Source organism: Austrofundulus limnaeus, unplaced genomic scaffold (assembly GCF_001266775.1).
Source record: "Austrofundulus limnaeus strain Quisiro unplaced genomic scaffold, Austrofundulus_limnaeus-1.0 Scaffold328, whole genome shotgun sequence".
Classification (NCBI taxonomy): Eukaryota; Metazoa; Chordata; class Actinopteri; order Cyprinodontiformes; family Rivulidae; genus Austrofundulus; species Austrofundulus limnaeus.
Window position 1 is genome coordinate 14,430 of NW_013952730.1, and position 4,065 is coordinate 18,494.

At 36.2% G+C, this 4,065-nt stretch overlaps 1 protein-coding gene across 1 annotated transcript in view; it reads left to right on the forward strand.

Moving 5' to 3' along the window:
• Positions 1 to 2,584: 2,584 nt before the first annotated feature.
• The window catches only part of rpl7l1 (ribosomal protein L7-like 1), a 5,351-nt gene continuing 3,870 nt past the window's right edge, over positions 2,585 to 4,065 (forward strand). The window contains exons 1-3 of the mRNA XM_014022406.1: positions 2,585 to 2,748; positions 3,156 to 3,261; positions 3,433 to 3,596. Of these exons, the coding sequence (XP_013877860.1) occupies positions 2,735 to 2,748; positions 3,156 to 3,261; positions 3,433 to 3,596 (284 nt within the window). The 5' untranslated portion in view covers positions 2,585 to 2,734. The remainder of the gene's footprint in view (positions 2,749 to 3,155; positions 3,262 to 3,432; positions 3,597 to 4,065) is intronic.

Here is a 4,065-nt window from a genome sequence, read left to right on the forward strand (position 1 = left end):
TTTAAATCTACACTTTGACTTTTAATACTTAACTACAACAAATATCAAATACTTTAACACTTTTAATACTTAACTACAACAAATATCACATACTTTAACACTTTTACTCAAGTTATACTCCTAAAGGAGACCAAAGTAATTTTTTGGTAAGATACTTGTACTTTTACTTTATACAACACTGTATATAATACTTATTAAACTGAAAGTATCCTTTTAAACAAACAGCTAAAGAAAAAACTCTAAATATCAGCCTGTCCACAACTTAAAGGGCTGTTAATCTGTCCTGCAGGGTGTAAGTCCAAAATAAACTAAAGAGTTGAAGGGAACTGGTCATCACTAAATGGGATAATGTAGCTGAAAACCAGTTGACTCTCTTCTAACAACTTGATTCCAGTCTGAGCTCCAGCAGCACACAGTCAGGCTTCAGATGAAGGTCTTAGCACCTTATCAGAAAACCAAACTTTGTTTGTGAAAATAAAAAAAGATCCAGAAAACATGGTTTTACAAATCTCTTTCAGAACTTGAAACATTTAAATGTGTAAAAAAGACCCACACACTGTGTCACAATCTTGCTGTGGTTTTTGTTGTTGTTGCAGTTTAAACTTGTAGTTTTCAGGTTGGGGAGGTTTTCCTCTGCTGACAGCTGCTGTTTGGTCTGATGCTGAGCTGCAGCTTTGTGTGTCTGTTGTCACACAGTCAAGGCTCAGGCCTCTGTGTTGTCTGGATCCAAGTTTTTCCTACAAGTTTTTTTTACTCAGACTTCCTTAACTTGTCTGCAGGTTCCTCACCTGAAACCTAAACCTAAGTCCAGTTCCTCCTGGAGTCATCTCAGCTCCTGGATGAACTCCAAAGAAATCAAATTTTATCCCACGCTTACCTCCAGAGACTATCACTGTCTCTTCCTGTACCTTTCAAAATAAAACCTTTGTAATACTTCCCTGTTTCCAGTTTAAATCTTTTCAGTCTCATTAGTGTGAATTTCTTTTTCTCCTAATTCATATTATTCTGTCTTCTTCTGTTATCAGATGTAAGTTGGTAAACTGAAAGCCCATCCGTCCCACGCTGCTCACTTTGTGTTTGAGGGTTTAGTCTTTAGATTGGACCAGCCTTTGTCAGGGCCCAGTTATTGTTTGGTCTTTAGTTTGGACCAGTCCCTGTCAGAGCCCAGTTATTGTTTGGTCTTTAGGTTGGACCAGTCCCTGTCAGGGCCCAGTTATTGTTTGGTCTTTAGGTTGGACCAGTCCCTGTCAGGGCCCAGTTATTGTTTGGTCTTTAGGTACCTGAGTTCCTCAGATACTTCAGCAACATGTGAAAAAGTTGTTGGGATTGTTTTTCTCCTTGTTCTGTTCTGTGATGTTTTTAAACTTGTAAGAATGATAACAGAAACATTTCAAATGTAAAATATGAAGTCAAACTTTGACACGGTTCATTTGAACTGGACCCAACGGTCCAGATTAAAACAGTGAACTTCAGTAGCTGTCAGAAAGTGTTGAACAGTTCTGAAATATTAAACCTGGACCCAAACTCAATAAAAACAAATATAAACCTTTTGAACTAAAGGACACATGAAGCATGAATAATAAAAAAAACTGTGCAGATTTCTTTCAACATGGTTTTCATTTATGTCTCAAAGTACTGAGTATTTTTACAACAGGTGTACAGTTGTGACACTCGTTTTATCCTAATTAAAATTTGATCACAAACTAGTGTTGTCCCGATACCAGCAGTTTTACAAGTACTTGTACTCCCACAAAATACCCTAATACTCTGGACTTATTGTATCTTAGTATCAGTGTCGATACTGATACTGGTAACTGAATGTGTTACAGTTTACATTTCAAGTGAAAGGTTTGTCAGTTCCATGTCAAAAACATTAACATAAGTTAAAATAAAATCTTATTTGTTATTTTTATTTATTTTGAAATATTGCAACATCATATATCATGCTGCAAATTAGATTTAATACAGTCAGAGGGGCTGTGGGCTTATATAGGAGAGCCCCCTTGTTCTAAATAAAATTAATGTAAATTAAAGTCTTTGTGTAATGTTTAAGTTAGAACTCAGTAAGTACTCAGTATTGGTACCCTGCATCAGCGAGTACCCAAACTGAAGTACTTGTACTCGGTTTGAGGAAAACGGATACTGGGACTCCCCTGATACAAGGTAATTTTTTACACATTTTAGGATAGCTTGATTTACTATGATGTACTCCTTAATGAAGATAAGCAAAGACACTCTATTGCTTGTACCAACAAACTTTTATTTTATTTTACTTTATTTTGTTTTGTTTTTTGTTTGTTTTATTTGTTTTGTTGTTTTGTTTTGTTTTGTTTTGTTTGTTTTGTTTTGTTATTTTCGTTGTTGTTTTATTTTGTCTGTTTTATTTGTTTTATTTTATTTTATTTTGTTTTGTTTTTTGTTTTATTTTGTTTGTTTTATTTGTTTTGTTTGTTTAGTTGAGTTTTTTGTTGTTTTATTTTGTTTTGTTTGTTTTATTTGTTTTGTTTTAGTTGGTTTTTTGTTTGTTTGTTTTATTTGTTTTGTTTTGTTTTATTTGTTTTATTTGTTTTGTTTTATTTGGTTTTTTTGTTTGTTTTATTTGTTTTGTTTTGTTTTATTGTTTTGTAGAACAAGCATTGGCTCCTGTCCTACCTCCTCCACCACAGCAGGTGGCGCTGTGGCCACACAGGCAGCACAGACAACGTCATCAGTAAGCGACAGCTGTAGCTTCACCATGGCTGAATCGGAGTATGTATTTTTCCAAACATATCTGAGTCCATCCGCTCATTTTATGACAGATATTTTTACACATTTGATCTCAGACATTAAGGAGACATTTTATCCGACAGGATCAGATTTATATTTGTTGAGTTTATGGATGAAAACAGCCGATAGAGAGTTTGATTTTCACATGGAGCTGAGTCCCAGAGTTACAGCTGATGTGATGTGTGATAAATATCTTGCTGTAATATTAGGGGAAACTGTGTGTTTTTACAGTCTGTGGTTACTTATTGTGTTGCTTTGCGGCAGCAGTTAGTCTTAATGCGGTTTCAAACAAATGAAGACGAACTGGTGACAGGTCCAGTAACAGATCTCAGGAGCATTAGGTAAAATAAATGGTTTAAATCCCTCCTGTCTGATTTTATGTCTCTTAGGTCGAAAAAGGTGAAGTTAGTTCCAGAGTACCTGCTGAAAAAGAGGAAAGCCTATCAGGCCATCAAAGCGACTCAGGCTAAGATCGCTCTGCGTGAGAAGAGACAGGTGAGAAATAAACAGGTTTTACTGCAAGAAGGTTTTTTTTATGTAAAATGACATCATCTGAAGTAATAAAATATGTAACAAGCTTTTACCCATGATGCAATACCTGTTATGTTTATTTGCAGTTACTGAGTGGTGCTGCTGTATTTTTTTACTTTCTTTGAATTCCTACAGGTGTCCAAAGGTAGACCGTTACGGTTCAAGCGCCTGGAGGACTTCCTGAAAGAAAGCCACAAGAAGCACCGGGACGAGACCCGGCTCCGGAGGGCCGAGCACCGGCCGGCTGCTCCTCTGCCTCCGGAGAAGAACAAGCTGGCCTTTGTCGTTCTCATCAGACTGTAAGTGTTTCTGTGTGACGTGGAAGGACGTGTTTATCTTTAATTATCTAATCTGAGTGGATTTTAATAAGAACACTTAATAATAAGAACACTGGTTATCTCAGGGATTAAAGAAGTTATGGACGTGTTTAATCAAGCTCATGATTTCTGCTGAAGTCCACAGCTGGTCCAATCTAGTCTCAGTGCTGTTTTATCATCACATCCTTAATGTTCTTTCATTGTCTGATGCCTTGACTTTTCAGAATTATGTTTTGTATAGTGGTATTAATTTATATTTTCAGATCTTCCGAGGTGCCAATTATGGAACTCTCTGTGCATTGTTGCCCAAATCAAATTCTGGAAGTGGTCATTCAACTAGATCTGTTACAAAAGGACAACTGATATTACCAACTTTTAAAAACGTAATGTTATGCATATAACTACTGTTCCCTGAAGGAAAGGAACGAGGTACAACATCATGTATGGGAAC